The sequence below is a fragment of the Salmo salar genome, chromosome ssa01, assembly GCF_905237065.1.
Source record: "Salmo salar chromosome ssa01, Ssal_v3.1, whole genome shotgun sequence".
NCBI lineage: Eukaryota > Metazoa > Chordata > Actinopteri > Salmoniformes > Salmonidae > Salmo > Salmo salar.
In genome coordinates, this window is record NC_059442.1 from 68621839 (window position 1) to 68642744 (window position 20906).

At 42.3% G+C, this 20906-nt stretch overlaps 1 protein-coding gene across 1 annotated transcript in view; it reads right to left on the reverse strand.

Annotated features, from left to right (window-relative positions):
- Nucleotides 1-20906, reverse strand: part of fam13c (family with sequence similarity 13 member C) — a 30985-nt gene that overhangs the window by 3228 nt on the left and 6851 nt on the right. Inside the window, exons 6-8 of the mRNA XM_045721392.1 lie at nt 20621-20826; nt 20343-20426; nt 20118-20225 (exon numbers count right to left, since the gene is read on the reverse strand). Of these exons, the coding sequence (XP_045577348.1) occupies nt 20118-20225; nt 20343-20426; nt 20621-20826 (398 nt within the window). The remainder of the gene's footprint in view (nt 1-20117; nt 20226-20342; nt 20427-20620; nt 20827-20906) is intronic.

Below are 20906 nucleotides of genomic sequence, written 5' to 3' on the forward strand. Positions count from 1 at the left end.
GAATGAGTTGGTGTGTCCAAACTTGACTGGTACTGTATATCATTTATTATAATTATTTTTTAAATCTTTCACAAAAGTGGAGCACTGGGCCTTTATTATTCCTGTGTTAGGGGACCGATATAGCCTTCTATAGCGTAGCCCAAATGTAAAACACAGCAATAGATCTCAGTTTATTGCATAAATCGTGAATGCATTGGATTGCAATGCTGGTGCGATAAATAATCCAGTCCAGTTTAATGAATTACAGTGTAGACTAATACAAATGTAGGCTACGACAATGTAAATAGGGAAGAATGCTAAAACGTGGTCAGTGGCAGATCAAAATAGCAGGTGAATGGAGGAGTTGTCCATGGTGCTGTCATTCTAGGTCCTTTATTACCATGTTCATAATGGGGCGGTTGCATTTTGGTTTCTGCTCAGATGGATGAAGCCAGCAGGGAACACATACAGACACCACCGGTTACAGACCTACCAAAGATCTTACTTGCAGTGGTGTATTGCCATTATTTTTTAGATGAGGGAGCGCAAAAAAAGATGTAAATGACGTCAACATTTCCTCAATGAAAGTTTGCACTGACAGATGTAGTCTATTGAATAGCCTATCATGGCTCTTCAGCCCTGTTCCTGAAGTGCTACCGTCCTGTAGGGTTTCACTACAACCCCAGATGTAACTAACTCGATTAATCTTATCAACCAGCTAATTATTAGAATCAGGTGCGCTAAATTAGGGTTGAAATGAAAACCTACAGGATGGTAGTACTCCAGGAACAGGGTTGGAGAGCCCTGTTATAAAAAATGATGCCTAAAATGCATCCTCCAATTGCAACGTTCGCCTATGCCCACACTTATTGTCTCAAGAAAATATAATATTTTTAATACCCTCAAACACCAAGTTAGGCATACCTAATTTCTAAATAGGCCATCATCACTGTCAATCGTGAATAAAAATTATTCAAGGTTTACCAGTGAAACTGCATCTCCATGCCAATCATTTGATTGATCTCAATCAGTTTCATGGGAATAGCCAATGCATCTCAATCTTCTTGAATTACTGTTTCGTGAACAAATTATACAAGATGACGTTAACAAACTATTAATCCTTTCTTGTATTTTGTTCCAATCAAAACATATATCCTGCATAGTGGCTCTGCATAGTGACGCATTATACTATTTCTTTTACTATTCAGCTTAAGCTAACCATCCTACAATCTCATTCGAAATTGCAGTTGAAGTCGGGAGTTTACATACACTTAGGTTGGAGTCATTAAAACTCGTTTTTCAACCACTCCACAAATTTCTTGTTAACAAACTATAGTTTTGGCAAGTCGGTTAGGACATCTACTTTGTGCATGACACAAGTAATTTTTTCAACAATTGATTACAGACAGATTATTTCACTGTATCACAATTCCAGTGGGTCAGAAGTTTACATACACTAAGTTGACATTGCCTTTAGCCTCTAGAGGACCCCTTCCCACTCTGATCCCGCTAACGGGATTTATTGACAAGATACCATGGCGGGAAATTCAAAACTGCAAGAATCTAATAATTTCAATTTCTCAAACAATCAACTATTTTTCACCTTTTGAAAGATAAACATCTCCTAAATCCAACCACATTGTCCGATTTCAAAGAGGCTTTACGGCGAAAGCATAAAGTTAGGTTATGTTAGGAGAGTACATTGAAAATAGCTGTGTGTAATGTTTTGTCAATTCAAAGACAGGCGTCACCAAAAGCAGAAATCCAGCTAAAATTATGCACTAACCTTTGACAATCTTCATCAGATGACACTCCTAGGACATTATGTTATACAATACATGCATTTTTTGTTCCATCAAGTTCATATTTATATCCAAAAACAGCATTTTACAGTGGCGGTGAAATTCAGATTTTTTTTCTCCCTCAAATGCTTCCGGTGAATCAGCGTTACAATTTACAAAATTACTATTCGAAAACATTGGTAAATTATAATATTGTCATTCAAAGATTTATAGATTAACATCTCGTAAATGCTACCGCATTGCCAGATTTCAAAATAACTTTACTGGGAAATCACACTTTGCGATAAACGGGGTGCTATGCTAAGAACAATAGGCTAGGATATACAGGTTAGCACCATCTTGTAACTGTCTAAAATCAATAATACTATTGTAAATAATCCCTTACCTTTGATTATCTTCATCAGAAGGCACTTTCAGGAATCCCAGGTCCACAACAAATGTGGTTTCTTTCGACAAAGTTCATAATTTATGTCCAAATAACTCCAAGTTGTTCCATGTTGTTAGCGCGTTCAGTAGGCTCAAAATGTAGGGGGGGGAGTCACGACAAAAAGTTTGAAAAAAAATCTATTTACGTTCGTTCAAACATGTCAAACGTTGTTTAGCATCAATCTTTAGGGACATTTTTAACGTGAAACATCAGTAATATTTCAACCCGACCTCTCCTGTGTCTTGAAAAACATTTTGAAAAATGTCTCGCCTCACATGAACTCACATGAACGCGCAGGTGCGCGCAATAATGAAGTGACGACATCCCAGGACGTCAACTTCTCTTCCTTGTCATCCGGTATCTGTTCATCATAGACGCTTCAAACAACTTTATAAAGATTGTTGACATCTAGTGGAAGCCGTAGGAAGTGCGAAATGAATCCTTTGTCACTGTGTGATCTATTAGCAATGACTCGAAAATAGTACAGCCACAAAATTCTCATTTCCTGCTTGTATTTTTCTCAGGTTTTTGCCTGCCATATGAGTTTTGTTATACTTACAGACACCATTCAAACAGTTTTAGAAAATTCAGATTGTTTTCTATCCAAATCTGTTAATAATATGCATATCCTAGCTTCTGAGTTGGTGTAGGAGGCAGTTAAAAATGGGCACATATTTTTTTCAAAATTCTCAATACTGCCCCCTAGCCCCAAGAGAGGGAGCAGACGTGACATATACAGTTGAAGTCGGAAGTTTACATACACTTCGGTTGGAGTCATTTCAACCCATTTTTCAACCACTCCACAAATTTCTTGTTAACAAACTATAGTTTGGCAAGCCGGTTAGGACATCTACTTTGTGCATGACACAAGTCATTTTTCCAACAATTGTTTAAACACAGATTATTTAATTTATAATTCACTGAATCACAATTCCAGTGGGTCAGACGTTTACATACACTAAGTTGACTGTGTCTTTAAACAGCTTGGAAAATTCCAGAAAATTATGTCATGGTTTAGAAGCTTCTGATAGACTAATTGACATCATTTGAGTCAATTGGAAGTGTACCTGTGGATGTATTTCAAGGCCTACCTTCAAACTTAGTGCCTCTTTGCTTGACATCATAGGAAAATAAATCAGCCAAGACATCAGAAAAACATTTGTAGACCTTCACAAGTCACAAGGTACCACTTTCATCTGTACAAACAATAGTACGCAAGTATAAACACCATGGGACAACGCAGCCATCATACCGCTCAGGAAGGAGACGCGTTCTGTCTCCTAGAGATGAACGTACTTTGGTGCGAAAAGTGCAAATCAATCCCAGAACAATAGCAAAGGACCTTGTGAAGATGCTGGAGGAAACAGGTACAAAAGTATCTATATTCACAGTAAAACAAGTCCTTTATCGACATAACCTGAAAGGCCGCTCAGCAAGGAAGAAGCCACTGCTCCAAAACCGCCAAAAAAAGCCAGACTACGGTTTGAAACTGCACATGGGGACAAAGATCGTATTTTTGGAGAAATTTTCTCTGGTCTGATGAAACAAAAATAGAACTGTTTGGCCATAATGACCATCGTTATGTTTGGAGGAAAAAGGGGGAGGTGTCACGGTTGTCGTAAGGAGAGGACCAAAACGCAGCAGGGACATGAATACTCATCTTCTTTTATTAGGGAAAGAAGGAAAAAACCAAAACAAACACGTATACAAAACACAAACGAACTAGACAGTCTTGTCAGGCACACTCAGCAAAACAAGAAACAATCTCCCACAACACCAAACCAAACAATTACCCATGTATAGGACTCTCAATCAGAGGCAACGAGAAATCACCTGCCTCCAATTGAGAGTCCAACCCCCATCAACCTAAACATAGAAAGACAACAAACCAGAAAGGACATAGAAATACAAAACATAGAACATAGACCAAAACCCGGAAATAATCAATCAAACACCCTACTACATACACCACCACCCCGAACCACATAAAATAAATACCCTCTGCCACGTCCTGACCAAACTACAACAACAAATAATGCTTAATACTGGTCAGGACGTGACAGGAGGCTTGCAAGCCGAAGAACACCATCCCAACTGTGAAGCACGGGGGTGGCAGCATCATGTTGTGGGGGTGCTTTGCTGCAGGAAGGACTGGTGCACTTCACAAAATAGATGGCATCATGATGATGGAAAATGATGTGGATATATTGAAGCAACATCTCAAGACATCAGTCATAAAGTGTCAAGTCCTGGCCAGTATAAGGTTAATTGGTATTGTAGTTTGGTCAGGACGTGGCAGAGGGTATTCGTTTTATGTGGTTCGGGGTGGTGTGTTTTGTTGAAGGGGCATTTGGTTTAAGTATTCCGGGGTTTTTGGGCACTGTTTGGTTTTCAGGTATTCTATGTTTAGTCTAGTATGTCTGTTTCTATGTTTGGTTAATTGGGGTTGGGACTCTCAGTTGAAGGCAGGTGTTGTCTATCTGCCTTTGATTGAGAGTCCCATATATTAGGGTGTGTTTGTGTTTGTTATTTGTGGGTGATTGTTCTGTGTTAGCCTTGTGCCTTGCAGACTGTCAGTCGATCGTTATTTCTGTTTGTTATTTTGGTGTTCATTTTGTATTCATTAAAACGTTGAGATGAGCATTCACATACCTGCTGCGTTTTGGTCCTCTTTAACCGACGACAAGCGTGACATAAAGTTAAAGCTTGGTCGCAAATGGGTCTTCCAAATGGACAATGACCCCAAGCATACTTCCAAAGTTGTGGCAAAATGGCTTAAGGACAACAAATTCAAGGTATTGGAGTGGCCATCACAAAGCCCTGACCTCAATCCTATAGAACATTTGTGGGCAGAACTGAAAAAGCGTGTGTGAGCAAGGAGGCCTATAAACCTGACTCCGTTACACCAGCTCTGTCAGGAGGAAGGGGCCATAATTCACCCAACTTATTGTGGGAAGCTTGTGGAAGACTACCCGACACATTTGACCCAAGATAAACAATTTAAGGGCAATGCTACCAAATACTAATTGAGTGTATGTAAACTTCTGACCCACTGGGAATGTGATGAAAGAAATAAAAGCTGAAATAAATAATTCTCTACTATTATTATTCTGACATTTCACATTCTTAAAATAAAGTGGTGATCCTAACTGCCCTAAGACAGGGAATTTTTACTAGGATTAAATGTCAGGAATTGTGAAAAAACGGAGTTTAAATGTATTTGGCTAAGGTGTATGTAAACTTCCGACTTCAACGGTAGGTGTTTTTGGTAGAGGTGGACCGATTAATCGGAATGGCCGATTAATTAGGGCCGATTTCAAGTTTTTGGACGCCGATTTGGCCGATTGTTTTTTTTTTTTTTACCTTTATTTAACTAGGCAAGTCAGTTAAGAACACATTCTTATTTTCAATGACGGCCTAGGAACGGTGGGTTAACTGCCTTGTTCAGGGGCAGAACGACAGATTTTTACCTTGTCAGCTCGGGGATTCAATCTTGCAACCTTACGGTTAACTAGTCCAACACTCTGACCACCTGCTTTACATTGCACTCCACGAGGAACCTGCCTGTTACGCGAATGCAGTAAGAAGCCAAGGTAAGTTGCTAGCTAGCATTAAACTTATAAAAAACAATCAATCAATCATAATCACTAGTTAACTACACATGGTTGATGATATTACTAGTTTATCTAGCCTGTCCTGCGTTGCATATAATCGCTTAGGTACACGTTGCTCCAACCATAAACATCAATGCCTTTCTTAAAATCAATACACAGGTATATATTTTTAAACCTGCATATTTAGTTAATATTGCCTGCTAACATGAATTTCTTTTAACTAGGGAAAATGTGTCACTTCTCTTGCAAACAGAGTCAGGGTATATCCAGCAGTTTGGGCCGCCTGGCTCGTTGCGAACTGTGAAGATTATTTCTTCCTAACAAAGACAGGCGACTTCACCAAACGGGGGATGATTTAACAAAAGCGCATTTGCGAAAAAAGCACAATCGTTGCACGACTATACCTAACCATAAACATCAATGCCTTTCTTAAAATCAATACACAGAAGAATATATTTTTAAACCTGCATATTTAGCTAAAAGAAATCCAGGTTAGCAGGCAATATTAACCAGGTGAAATTGGGTCATTTTGCATTCATTGCACGCAGTCAGGGTATATGCAACAGTTTGGGCCGCCTGGCTCGTTGAGAACTAATTTCCCAGAATTTTACGTAATTATGACATAACATTGAAGGTTGTGCAATGTAACAGGAATATTTAGACTTAGGGATGCCACCCGTTAGATAAAATAGGGAACGGTTCCGTATTTCACTGATAGGAAAAACGTTTTGTTTTGAGATGATGATAGTTTCCGGAATCGACCATATTAATGACCTAAGGCTCGTATTTCTGTGTGTTATTATGTTATAATTAAGTCTATGATTTGATAGAGCAGTCTGACTGAGCGATGGTAGGCAGCAGCAGGCTCATAAGCATTCATTCAAACAGCCGTTCGCAATGCATTGCACTGTTTATGACTTCAAGCCTGTCAACTCCCAAGATTAGGCTGGTGTAACCGATGTGAAATGGCTAGCTAGTTAGCCGGGTGCGTGCTAATAGCGTTTCAAATGTCACTTGCTCTGAGTCTTGGAGTAGTTGTTTCCCTTGCTCTACATGGGTAACGCTGCTTCGAGGGTGGCTGTTGTCGATGTGTTCCTGGTTTGAGCCCAGGTAGGAGCGAGGAGAGGGACGGAAGATATACTGTTACACTGGCAATACTAAAGTGCCTATAAGAACATCCAATAGTCAAAGGTATATGAAATACAAATCGTATAGAGAGAAATAGTCCTATAATTCCTATAATAACTACAACCTAAAACATCTTACCTGGGAATATTGAAGACTCATGTTAAAAGGAACCACCAGCTTTCATATGTTCTCATGTTCTGAGCAAGGAACTTAAACATTAGCTTTTTTTACATGGCAGATATTGCACTTTTACTTTCTTCTCCAACACTTTGTTTTTGTATTATTTAAACCAAATTGAACATGTTTCATAATTTATTTGAGGCTAAATTGATTTTATTGATGTATTATATTAAGTTAAAATAAGTGTTCATTCAGTATTGTTGTAATTGTCATTATTACAAATAAACAAATAAAATCGGCCGATTAATCGGCATCGGCTTTTTTGGTCTTCCAATAATCGGTATCGGCATTGAAAAATCATAATCGGTCGACCTCTAGTTTTTGGTGTAACAGTAACGTTAAAGGCCTGCTATGTGACTCGGTTCAGCTATATAAAATACAAGACATTGATTCATCTTTGATCTAACTTTACTAAATGAACACCATTGTGAGATGTGATAATTTATAATAATAATAATACTAATGATGAGTAGGACTAACAGATCTTGATAAGTGTTGTGGTAAATGATTGGAGCGCTCTTCGTGGTTGTAAAAGGACAACGCTAAATAAACATTGATTTGATTGTCTTGAACACATGTTTACTCTATTATAGAAGAATAGAAAACAGACGGCTGAACTATCAATTCATATAATTTATTTGCAGAGATTTAATCATCAAATCAATTGACCAAGTAGTGAACATAAATCATTACTACGTAGAATTGCAAGAAGTGTGTCTAAAAACGGCCATACAATCAAGATTTTGGTGTGGTGTATTCATGCATCTCAAACTATACTGCTCAAAAAAATAAAGGGAACACTTAAACAACACAATGTAACTCCAAGTCAATCACACTTCTGTGAAATCAAACTGTCCACTTCGGAAGCAACACTGATTGACAATAAATTTCACATGCTGTGGAAATTATAGGCAATTAGCAAGACACCCCCAATAAAGGAGTGGTTCTGCAGGTGGTGACCACAGACCACTTCTCAGTTCCTATGCTTCCTGGCCTATGTTTTGGTCACTTTTGAATGCCGGTGGTGCTTTCACTCTAGTGGTAGCATGAAACGGAGTCTACAACACACACAAGTGGCTCAGGTAGTGCAGCTCATCCAGGATGGCACATCAATGCGAGCTGTGGCAAGAAGGTTTGCTGTGTCTGTCAACGTAGTGTCCAGAGCATGGAGGCGCTACCAGGAGACAGGCCAGTACATCAGGAGACGTGGAGGAGGCCGTAGGAGGGCAACAACCCAGCAGCAGGACCGCTACCTCCGCCTTTGTGCAAGGAGGAGCAGGAGGAGCACTGCCAGAGCCCTGCAAAATGACCTCCAGCAGGCCACAAATGTGCATGTGTCTGCTCAAACGGTCAGAAACAGACTACATGAGGGTGGTATGAGGGCCCGACGTCCACAGGTGGGGGTTGTGCTTACAGCCCAACACCGTGCAGGACGTTTGGCATTTGCCAGAGAACACCAAGATTGGCAAATTCACCACTGGCGCCCTGTGCTCTTCACAGATGAAAGCAGGTTCACACTGAGCACATGTGACAGACGTGACAGAGTCTGGAGACGCCGTGGAGAACGTTCTGCTGCCTGCAACATCTTCCAGCATGACCGGTTTGGCGGTGGGTCAGTCATGGTGTGGGGTGGCATTTCTTTGGGGGGCCGCACAGCCCTCCATGTGCTCGCCAGAGGTAGCCTGACTGCCATTAGGTACCGAGATGAGATCCTCAGACCCCTTGTGAGACCATATGCTGGTGTGGTTGGCCCTGGGTTCCTCCTAATGCAAGACAATGCTAGACCTCATGTGGCTGGAGTGTGTCAGCAGTTCCTGCAAGAGGAAGGCATTGATGCTATGGACTGGCCAGCCCGTTCCCCAGACCTGAATCCAATTGAGCACATCTGGGACATCATGTCTCGCTCCATCCACCAACGCCACGTTGCACCACAGACTGTCCAGGCGTTGGCGGATGCTTTAGTCCAGGTCTGGGAGGAGATCCCTCAGGAGACCATCCACCACCTCATCAGCATGCCCAGGCGTTGTAGGGAGGTCATACAGGCACGTGGAGGCCACACACACTACTGAGCCTCATTTTGACTTGTTTTAAGGACATTACATCAAAGTTGGATCAGCCTGTAGTGTGGTTTTCCACTTTAATTTTGAGTGTGACTCCAAATCCAGACCTCCATGGGTTGATAAATTGGATTTCCATTGATTATTTTTGTGTGATTTTGTTGTCAGCACATTCAACTATGTAAAGAAAAAAGTATTTAATAAGATTATTTCATTCATTCAGATCTAGGATGTGTTATTTTAGTGTTCCCTTTATTTTTTGAGCAGTGTATATTGAGATGCAATAAACCTAAATGCATTATTACCTCCAACTTGGCCTAATTCACATTTCCAATTTCCCACCATGACATAGCCTACCCTAACAGGCCCTGTGTCTCAACCAATAGTCAACATAGGCTAAAGATCCCAAGCAAGGCTAAAGCAACATCCAGAGAGGGTCAGGCTCTTGGGCTTTACGGTGCCACTCTGGTTTGGGTGTCCTCGGCACAACGGTGTTGCTGTAACCAAGTGGTCACATACAGTGCATTCAGAAAGTATTCAGACCCCTTGACATTTTCTACATTTTGTGACTTTACGGCCTTACTCTTAAATGGATTAAATATTTTTTTCCCTCATCAATCTACACACAATACCCCATAATGACAAAGTCAAAACAGGTTTTTAGACATTTTTGCTAATTTATTAAAAGTAAAAAACAGAAATACCTAATTTACATAAGTATTCAGACCCTTTGCTATGATACTCGAAATTGAGCTCAGGTGCATCCTGTTTCCATTGATCATCCTTTAGATGTTTCTACAACTTGAATGGAGTCCACCTGTGGACAATTCTATTGATTGGACATGATTTGGACATGATTTGGAAAGGCACACACCTGTCTATATAAAGTCCCACAGTTGACAGTGCATGTCAGAACAAAAACCAAGCCATGAGGTCGAAGAAATTGTCCGTAGAGCTCCAAGACAGGATTGTGTCGAGGCACAGATCTGGGGAAGGGTACCAAACAAATTCTGCAGCATTGAAGGTCCCAAGAACACAGAGGCCTCCATCATACTTCAATGGAAGAAGTTTGGAACCACCAAGGCTATTCCTAGAGCTGGCAGCCCTGCCAAACTGAGAAATCGAGGAAGAAGGGCCTTGGTCAGGAAGGTGACCAAGAACCCGATGGTCACTCTGACAGAGCTTCAGAATTCCTCTGTGGAGATGGGAGAACCTTGCAGAAAGACAACCATCTCGGCAGCACTCCACCAATCAGACCTTTATGATAGAGTGACCAGACGGAAGCCACTCCTCAGTAAAAGGCAAATGACAGCCTGCTTGGAGTTTGCCAAAAGGCACCTAAAGGACTCTCAGATCATGAGAAACAAGATTCTCTGGTCTGATGAAACCAAGATTGAACTCTTTGGCCTGAATGCCAAGCGTCACGTCTGGAGGAAACCTGGCACCATCCCTAAGATGAAGCATGGTGGTGGCAGCATCATGCTGTAGGGATGTTTTTCAGCGGCAGGTACTGAGAGACTAGTCAAGATCGAGGGAAAGATGAACGGAGCAAAGTATAGAGAGATCCTTGATGAAAACCTGCACCAGAGTGCTCAGGACCTCAGACTGGGGCAAAGGTCCAACTTTCAACAGGACAACGACCTTAAGCACACAGCCAAGACAACGCAGGAGTGGCTTCGGGACAAGTCTCTGAATGTCCTTGAGTGGCCCAGCCAGAACTTGAACCCGATCGAACATCTCTGGAGAGAACTGAAAATAGCTGTACAGCAACGCTCCCTATCCAACCTGACAGAGCTTCAGGGGATCTGCAGAGAAGAATGGGAGAAACTACCAAAATACTGGTGTGCCAAGCTTGTAGTCTCATACCCAAGAAGACTCGAGGCTGTAATCGCTGCCAAAGGTGCTTTAACAAAGTTTTATTTATTTGTATTTATTTCAACTTTATTTAACCAGGTAGGCCAGTTGAGAACAAGTTCTCATTTACAACTGCGACCAGGCTAAGATAAAGCAAATCAGTGCGACAACGTACAGTCAATAACACAATAGAAAAAATCTATGTACAGCGTGTGCAAATGTAGAAGAGTAGGGAGGTAAGGCTTATAGAGGTGAAATAATTACAATTTAGCGTTAACACTGGAGTGATAGATGTGCAGATGATGATGTGCAAGTACAGATACTGGGGTGCAAAAGAGCAAGAAGATAAATAACAATATGGGGATGAGGTAGTTGGGTGTGCTATTTACAAATTGGCTGTGTACAGGTATAGTGATCGGTAAGCTGCTCTGACAGCTGATGCTTAAAGTTAGAGAGGGAGATATAAGTCTCCAGCTTCAGTGATTTTTGCAATTCGTTCCAGTCATTGGCAACAGAGAACTGGAAGTAAATTCGGCCAAAGTAAGTGTTGGCTTTGGGGATGACCAGTGAAATATACCTGCTGGAGTGCGTCCTACGTGTGAGTGTTGCTATGGTGACCAGTGAGTTGAGATAAGGTGGGGCTTTACCTAGCAAAGACTTATAGATGACCTGGAGCCAGTGGGTTTGGCGACGAATCTGTAGCGAGGCCAGCCAACGAGAGCATGTTTATGTGCTGCTGTGCGTTTTGTTGCCGATCTTACTTTGCTACATGACTATCTCACGGTTTTTACTTTTTCATTACCGTATATTTTTAGTTTTTCCCTCACTCATTCAACTTTTTCACCCCGGAGGTTTTATCTGGACATGGTTCGTCAGGACTTCAAACAGACGAAGCTAAGTAACATTAACATGATGCCTTCTAATTGCAGTCGTTGTACTTATAATATACAGGAGAACGATCGCCTTACGGCAAGGATAGCTGTGCTGCAAGCCCAGCTTCAGACGCAATCGTTAGGCAAGGGTAATTTCAGTGTAGGAAAGGATGAAACAGCGTCTGTGCCACCAGTAAGTACAGATAGTAACGTTAGTTTAAACCCCCTCGCACGGTCCCCGCAGCCGGACAACTTTCTCATGGCTTCTGGAGGGAAACGCTGTAGGAATGCTCAACCGGTGTCGCTTATTCAGCCGACAGAAACTTTCAACCGGTTCTCCCCATTAAGCGAGTCGGAGTCGGAGGCCGAAACTTCTCTGGTCTCTACTCCTCCCGTTGTGGGGTCTGAGACGCCGAAGGCTCCCACCATTAGCTCTGACAAATTGAAAACCCTAGTCATTGGCGACTCCATTACCCGCAGTATTAGACTTAAAACGAATCATCCAGCGATCATACACTGTTTACCAGGGGGCAGGGCTACCGACGTTAAGGCTAATCTAAAGACGGTGCTGGCTAAAGCTAAAACTGGCGAGTGTAGAGAGTATAGAGATATTGTTATCCACGTCGGCACCAACGATGTTAGGATGAAACAGTCAGAGGTCACCAAGCGCAACATAGCTTCAGCGTGTAAATCAGCTAGAAAGATGTGTCGGCATCGATTAATTGTCTCTGGCCCCCTCCCAGTTAGGGGGAGTGATGAGCTCTACAGCAGAGTCTCACAACTCAATCGCTGGTTGAAAACTGTGTTCTGCCCCTCCCAAAAGATAGAATTTGTAGATAATTGGCCCTCTTTCTGGGACTCACCCACAAACAGGACCAAGCCTGGCCTGTTGAGGAGTGACGGACTCCATCCTAGCTGGAGGGGTGCTCTCATCTTATCTACGAACATAACTCCTCTAGCTCCACAATGAAATAGGGTGCAGGCCAGGCAGCAGGCTGTTAGCCAGCCTGCCAGCTTAGTGGAGTCTGCCACTAGCACAGTCAGTGTGGTCAGCTCAGCTTTCCCCATTGAGACCATGTCTGTGCCTCGATCTAGGTTGGGCAAAATTAAAGATGGCGGTGTTCGCTTTAGCAATCTCATTAGTATAAAGACCTCCTCCATTCCTGCCATTATTGAAAGAGATTGTGATACCTCACATTTCAAAATTGGGTTACTTAATGTTAGATCCCTCACTTCCAAGGCAGTTATAGTCAATGAACTAATCACTGATCATAATCTTGATGTGATTGGCCTGACTGAAACATGGCTTAAGCCTGATGAATTTACTGTGTTAAATGAGGCCTCACCCCCTGGTAACACTAGTGACCATACCCCCCGTTCATCCGGAAAAGGCGGAGGTGTTGCTAACATTTACGATAGCAAATTTCAATTTACAAAAAAACAACAATGACGTTTTCGTCTTTTGAGCTTCTAGTCATGAAATCTATGCAGCCTACTCAATCACTTTTTGTAGCTACTGTTTACAGGCCTCCTGGGCCATATGCAGTGTTCCTCACTGAGTTCCCTGAATTCCTATCGGACCTTGTAGTCATAGCAGATAATATTCAAATTTTTGGTGACTTTAACATTCACATGGAAAAGTCCACAGACCCACTCCAAAAGGCTTTCGGAGCAATCATCGACTCAGTGGGTTTTGTCCAACATGTCTCTGGACCTACTCACTGCCACAGTCATACTCTGGACCTAGTTTTGTCCCATGGAATAAATGTTGTGGATCTTAATGTTTTTCCTCATAATCCTCGATTATCGGACCACCATTTTATTGCGTTTGCAATTGCAACAAATAATCTGTTCAGACCCAACCAAGGAGCATTAAAAAAGTCGTGCTATAAATTCTCAGACAACCCAAAGATTCCTTGATGCCCTTCCAGACTCCCTCTGCCTACCCAAGGACGTCAGAGGACAAAAGTCAGTTAAGCACCTAACCGAGGAACTCAATTTAACCTTGCGCAATACCCTAGATGCAGTTGCACCCCTAAAAACTAAAAACATCTGTCATAAGAAACTAGCTCCCTGGTATACAGAAAATACACGAGCTCTGAAGCAAGCTTCCAGAAAATTGGAACGGAAATGGCGCCACACCAAACTGGAAGTCTTCCGACTAGCTTGGAAAGACAGTACCGTGCAGTATCGAAGAGCCCTCACTGCTGCTCGATCATCCTATTTTTCCAACTTAATTGAGGAAAATAAGAACAATCCGAAATTTCTTTTTGATACTGTCGCAAAGCTAACTAAAAAGCAGCATTCGCAAATGGAGGATGGCTTTCACTTTAGCAGTAATAAATGTATGAACTTCTTTGAGGAAAAGATCATGATCATTAGAAAGCAAATTACGGACTCCTCTTTAAATCTGCATATTCCTCCAAAGCTCCATTGTCCTGAGTCTGCACAACTCTGCCAGGACCTAGGATCAAGGGAGATACTAAAGTGTTTTAGCCTTCCCTGTAGCTCAGTTGGTAGAGCATGGTGTTTGCAACGCCAGGGTTGTGGGTTCGATTCCCACGGGGGGCCAGCACAGGAAAAAAAAAAAAAAATGTATGAAATGAAATGTATGCATTCACTACTGTAAATCGCTCTGGATAAGAGCGTCTGCTAAATGACTAAAATGTTGATGTAGTACTATATCTCTTGACACAATGATGAAAATAATCATGGCCTCTAAACCCTCAAGCTGCATACTGGACCCTATTCCAATTAAACTACTGAAAGAGCTGCTTCCTGTGCTCGGCCCTCCTATGTTGAACATAATAAACGGCTCTCTATCCACCGGATGTGTACCAAGCTCACTAAAAGTGGCAGTAATAAAGCCTCTCTAGAAAAAGCCGAATCTTGACCCAGAAATTATAAAAAACTATCGGCCTATATCGAAGCGTCCAAAAAGCAATTGCGCAGCAACTCACTGCCTTCCAGAAGTCAAACAATGTATACGAAACGCTTCAGTCTGGTTTTAGACCCCATCATAGCACTGAGACTGCACTTGTGAAGGTGGTAAATGACCTTTTAATGACGTCAGACTGAGGCTCTGCACCTGTCCTCGTGCTCCTAGATCTTAGTGCCGCTTTTGATACCATCGACCACCACAATCTTTTGGAGAGATTGGAAACCCAAATTGGTCTACATGGACAAGTTCTGGCCTGGTTTAGATCTTATCTGTCGGAAAGATATCAGTTTGTCTCTGTGAATGGTTTGTCCTCTGACAAATCAATTGTAAATGTCGGTGTTCCTCAAGGTTCCGTTTTAGGACCACTATTGTTTTCACTATATATTTTACCTCTTGGGGATGTCATTCGAAAACATAACGTTAAATTTCACTGCTATGCGGACGACACACAGCTGTACATTTCAATGAAACATGGTGAAGCCCCAAAATTGCCCTCGCTAGAAGCCTGTGTTTCAGACATAAAGAAGTGGATGGCTGCAAACTTTCTACTTTTAAACTCGGACAAAACAGAGATGCTTGTTCTAGGTCCCAAGAAACAAAGAGATCTTCTGTTGAATCTGACAATTAATTTGGATGGTTGTACAGTCGTCTCAAATAAAACTATGAAGGACCTCGGCGTTACTCTGGACCCTGATCTCTCTTTTGAAGAACATATCAAGACTGTTTCAAGGACAGCTTTTTTCCATATACGTAACATTGCAAAAATCAGAAACTTTCTGTCCAAAAATGACATAGAAAAATGTATCCATGCTTTTGTTACTTCTAGGCTGGACTACTGCAATGCTCTACTTTCCGGCTACCCGGATAAAGCACTAAACAAACTTCAGTTAGTGCTAAATACGGCTGCTAGAATCCTGACTAGAACCCAAAAATTTGATCATATTACTCCAGTGCTAGCCTCCCTACACTGGCTTCCTGTTAACCTGTTAGGGCTAGGGGGCAGTATTGACACGGCTGGATAAAAAACGTACCCGATTTAATCTGGTTACTACTCCTGCTCAGTAACTAGAATATGCATATAATTATTGGCTTTGGATAGAAAACACCCTAAAGTTTCTAAAACTGTTTGAATGGTGTCTGTGAGTGTAACAGAACTCATATGGCAGGCCAAAACCTGAGAAGATTCCATGCAGGAAGTGGACTGTCTGACAAGTTGTGTTTCATCTGGGCTCTTTTTATTGAAGATTTAGGATCTTTGCAATAACGTGACACTTCCTACGACTCCCATAGGCTCTCAGAGCCCGGGAAAAAGCTGAAGGATATCGAGGCAGGCTCTGGCTGAAACACATTATCGCGTTTGGCAAGTGGCCGCTCAGAGTACTGTGGGCTTAGGCGCGTGCCCGAGTTGACCGAATGCTTTATTTTCTTTCCTCTGTTTACCTAAATGCAGATTCCCGGTCGGAGTATTATCGCTTTTTTACGAGAAAAATTGCATAAAAATGGATTTTAAACAGCGGTTGACATGCTTCGAAGTACGGTAATGGAATATTTAGAATTTTTTTGTCACGAATTGCGCCATGCTCGTCACCCTTATTTACCCTTTCGGATAGTGTCTTGAACGCACGAACAAAACGCCGCTGTTTGGATATAACTATGGATTATTTTGAACCAAACCAACATTTGTTATTGAAGTAGAAGTCCTGGGAGTGCATTCTGACGAAGACAGCAAAGGTAATAACATTTTTCTTATAGTAAATGTGACGTTTCTGAGTGCTAAACTTGCTGGGTGTCTAAATAGCTAGCCCTGTGATGCCGGGCTATCTACTGAGAATATTGCAAAATGTGCTTTCACCGAAAAGCTATTTTAAAATCGGACATATCGAGTGCATAGAGGAGTTCTGTATCTATAATTCTTAAAATAATTGTTATGCTTTTTGTGAACGTTTATCTTGAGTAATTTAGTAAATTCACCGGCAGTGTTCGGTGGGAATGCTAGTCACATGCTAGTCACATGCTAATGTAAAAAGCTGGTTTTTGATATAAATATGAACTTGATTGAACAAAACATGCATGTATTGTATAACATAATGTCCTAGGGTTGTCATCTGATGAAGATCATCAAAGGTTAGTGCTGCATTTAGCTGTGGTTTGGGTTTATGTGACATTATATGCTAGCTTGAAAAATGGGTGTCTGATTATTTCTGGCTGGGTACTCTGCTGACATAATCTAATGTTTTGCTTTCGTTGTAAAGCCTTTTTGAAATCGGACAGTGTGGTTAGATTAACGAGAGTCTTGTCTTAATAATGGTGTAAAATAGTCATATGTTTGAAAAATTGAAATTTTTTCATTTCTAAGGTTTTTGAATAACGCGCCACGGGATTACACTGGCTGTTACGTAGGTGGGACGATTTGGTGCCACCTATCCTAGAGAGGTTAAGGCAAGGGCTGATTTCAAGGTTTTACTGCTAACCTACAAAGCATTACATGGGCTTCCTCCTACCTATCTTTCCGATTTGGTCCTGCCGTACATACCTACACGTACGCTACGGTCACAAGACGCAGGCCTCCTAATTGTCCCTAGAATTTCTAAGCAAACGGCTGGAGGTAGGGCTTTCTCCTATAGAGCTCCATTTTTATGGAATGGTCTGCCTACCCATGTGAGAGACGCAGACTCAGTCTCAACCTTTAAGTCTTTACTGAAGACTTATCCCTTCAGTAGGTCCTATGATTAAGTATAGTCTGGCCCAGGAGTGTGAAGGTGAACGGAAAGGCTGGAGCAACGAACCGCCCTTGCTGTCTCTGCCTTGCCGGTTCCCCTCTCTCCACTGGGATTCTCTGCCTCTAACCCTATTACAGGGGCTGAGTCACTGGCTTATTGGTGTTCTTCCATGCCGCCCATGGGAGGGGTGCGTCACTTGAGTGGGTTGAGTCACTGACGTGGTCTTCCTGTCTGGGTTGGCGCCCCCCCTTGGGTTGTGCCGTGGCGGAGATCTTTGTGGGCTATACTCGGCCTTGTCTTAGGACGGTAAGTTGGTGGTTGGAGACATCCCTCTAGTGGTGTGGGGGCTGTGCTTTGGCAAAGTGGGTGGGGTTATATCCTGCCTGTTTGGTCCTGTCCAGGGGTATCATCGGATTGGGCCACAGTGTCTTCTGATCCCTCCTGTCTCAGCCTCCAGTATTTATGCTGCAGTAGTTTATGTGTCGGGGGGCTAGGGTCAGTCTGTTACATCTGGAGTATTTCTCTTGTCTTATCCGGTGTCCTGTGTGAATTTAAATATGCTCTCTCTAATTCTCTCTTTCTCTCTTTCTTTCTTTCTCTCGGAGGACCTGAGCCCTAGGACCATGCCTCAGGACTACCTGGCATGATGACTCCTTGCTGTCCCCAGTCCACCTGGCCATGCTGCTGCTCCAGTTTCAACTGTTCTGCCTGCGGCTATGGAACCCTGACCTGTTCACCGGACGTGCTTGTTGCACCCTCGACAACTACTATGATTATTATTATTTGACCATGCTGGTCATTTATGAACATTTTAACATCTTGACCATGTTCTGTTATAATATCCACCCGGCACAGCCAGAAGAGGACTGGCCACCCCTCATAGCCTGGTTCCTCTAGGTTTCTTCCTTGGTTTTGGCCTTTCTAGGGAGTTTTTCCTAGGGAGTTTTTCCTAGCCACCGTGCTTCTTTCACGTGCATTGCTTGCTGTTTGGGGTTTTAGGCTGGGTTTCTGTACAGCACTTTGAGATATCAGCTGATGTACGAAGGGCTATATAAATACATTTGATTTGATTTGATTTGATATGGGGCTTTGGTGACAAAACGGATGGCACTGTGATAGACTACATCCAGTTTGCTGATGTTTTGGAAGCTATTTTGTAAATGACATCGCCAAAGTCAAGGATCGGTAGGATAGTCAGTTTTACGAGGTTATGTTTGGCAGCATGAGTGAAGGAGGCTTTGTTGCGAAATAGGAAGCCAATTCTATATTTCATTTTGGATTGGAGATGCTTAATGTGAGTCTGGAAGGAGAGTTTACAGTCTAACCAGACACCTATCTATTTGTAGTTGTCCACATATTCTAAGTCAGAACCGTCCAGAGTAATGATGCTAGTCGGGTGGGCGGGCGCGGGCAGCAATCAGTTGAAGAGCATGCATTTAGTTTTACTTGCATTTAAAAGCAGTTGGAGGCCACGGAAGGAGTGTTGCATGGCATTGTAGCACGTTTGGAGGTTTGTTAACACAGCATCCAAAGAAGGGCTAGATTTATACAGAATGGTGTCATCTGCGTAGAGGTGGATCAGAGAATCACCAGCAGCAAGAGCGACATCATTGATATATACAGAGAAAAGAGTCGGCTCAAGAATTGAACCCTGTGGCACCCCATAGAGACTTCCAGAGGTCCGAACAACAGGCCCTCCGATTTGACACACTGAACTCTATCTGAAAAGTAGCTGGTGAACCAGGCGAGGCAGTCATTTGAGAAACCAAGGCTATTGAGTCTGCCGATAAGAATGCGGTGAAAGTACTGAGTAAAGGGCCTGAATACTTTTGTAAATGTGATGTTTCAGTTTTTTATTTTTAATACATTTGCAAAATGTTCTACAAAACTGTTTTTGCTTTGTCATTATGGGGTATTGTGTGTAGATTAATGAGGGGGAAAAAAACATTTTAATCCAGTTTAGAATACGGCTGTAATGTAACAAAATGTGGAAAAAGTCAAAGGGTCTGAATTCTTTCCGAATGCACTGTATCATTCTGGGTTCCACTGCGCAAGAGCAGGTTGGTGGAGTTTCATGAACATCAAGGCAGACAGGTGATGATTTTTTATTTGTTATGTTCTGAAGTTGACATGCCTCCAATGGGCCTCTGCATTGCACACATGTAGCCTACAGTTCTTCATCATTCGCCAGAGAGAATATAAACCACCATAACCACCATTTACCTACCTGTAGGCTGCTGTAGCCTAGATATTTATTTGGTTTGTCATTCTATCAGTTTCATGCAATTTTTGTGGTAATTAAATATAATTTATTTTAGAATTGATGAGAATACATTTTTCTGTGTATTCTCAAATTGAAAAAAGCTAGGGAGCTCTCCCAGCACAACACACCTGATTACTTGTTTAGTTAAGGCAGCTGCACTGCGCTATTTCATCAACAACAAAAGCCACATCTCCTCACACAACCCCACCCCCAAACTACTTGTGTGTGTGTGTGTGTGTGTGTGTGTGTGTGTGTGTGTGTATGTGTGAGAGAGACTTACTATGGTGGTGATGAAGGGGATGGTGGTGGAGGAACACAGGAGCTGCTGTTTGACCTGGCGGTAGCGATCATAGAAAGGCTTCATCAGAGTCTTCTCCTGCCTGGTGCTCTGAAAACACACACACATACACAGTAAAAAAATAAAAGAATACTATTAAACATTACGGCTACTCATTCAGAAGCTACACAAAAACAGACATTTACAAGGCACACTGGGCAGCCTTACCGGTCGTCCATGCAGGCTCTCAAAGTGGAGCAGACACTTCTGCAGGGTGACCTTCTCCACAGCCATCTGAGCCAGGGTCATCTCCTGGACCAGGAACCAACCAGTGGCAATACAGTCAGACACAAGGCCAAACCAAAGAGTAATAGACCATAGCAGAGTTACACTGACAGTATAACACACTCAACTAATCAAGTGTAATCTTGGTATGAGAATAGGTCCTTTCATAACTATGTACATTTCCATCGCATTACCTGGTAATTCACGATGTGTAGTTTTACCTTGATGTTATCTGGCAGTCCCTCCTGTCGTTTCTCCATCATTCTCTTGTTCAGGCTATCGACGGTCTCCTTCAGTGAGGGTTTGTTGTTACTGTTCTGGTAGTGCTCCATCGCCCCCTGGGGGTCTCTGGTGGACCTGCATGTAGCTGTGTTGCATCCTCTCTGCTGCTCTCTGAGCCCCTCCACACACTGTTTCAGCTTCAGCTCTACACATACAAAGACGTTCCATTTGACAATATAGAACACTCATACAAATATCAATATAGATTCAGAATAAATGTCCCTC